Below are 508 nucleotides of genomic sequence, written 5' to 3'. Positions count from 1 at the left end.
GATAAAGCGACTGGGTAAAGATTAAACTATATTAACAATCCATTTGTTACATTTACAAAAAAAAATCTTTTTAAATTAGAAAGTATTTTTTATTTAACATATATAAAAACATGACAGTTTAGATAAATACATAGTCCCACAAAACTGAGTTTTCAGTTTGACTGTGGTATCAAATGAATCTCGCTTTTATATACTTAATGTTAAAACTACTAACACATATATTTTTCCTAACACGTATGTTAACAATCTCATAGGTCAATGAATAATCTACTCTAAGTTTGACAACAAATGCTGAAACACAAGATGTTTAAATTTACTTTTCTTAGGTTCAAGTCTAATAACCTGAGGTTTAGTAAGTATGGAATACGTTTCATTAGAGTTCTATCTCCATAGTAGTTATTAACTTTTGGTGCTACAAATTTACCAGAGGTCATTGACCTTGTGTTACAGTTATTGATGACAGGATACAAAAAATTTATTGTAGTCTCCATTACATATTTCTTTAGTT

At 27.6% G+C, this 508-nt stretch overlaps 1 protein-coding gene across 1 annotated transcript in view; it reads left to right on the top strand.

Annotated features, from left to right (window-relative positions):
* Positions 1-266, top strand: part of LOC113240540 (proteasome subunit alpha type-2) — a 7,955-nt gene extending 7,689 nt beyond the window's left edge. Inside the window, exon 6 of the mRNA XM_026477876.1 lies at positions 255-266. Within this exon, the coding sequence (XP_026333661.1) occupies positions 255-266 (12 nt within the window). The remainder of the gene's footprint in view (positions 1-254) is intronic.
* The last annotated feature ends 242 nt before the right edge of the window (positions 267-508 follow it).

The sequence above is a fragment of the Hyposmocoma kahamanoa genome, unplaced genomic scaffold (genome assembly GCF_003589595.1).
Source record: "Hyposmocoma kahamanoa isolate Upper Pololo Valley unplaced genomic scaffold, ASM358959v1 148, whole genome shotgun sequence".
In the NCBI taxonomy this organism is placed as follows: Eukaryota; Metazoa; Arthropoda; class Insecta; order Lepidoptera; family Cosmopterigidae; genus Hyposmocoma; species Hyposmocoma kahamanoa.
Note: the sequence above shows the minus strand (reverse complement) of the source record. Positions and strands in the feature narration are given on the sequence as shown.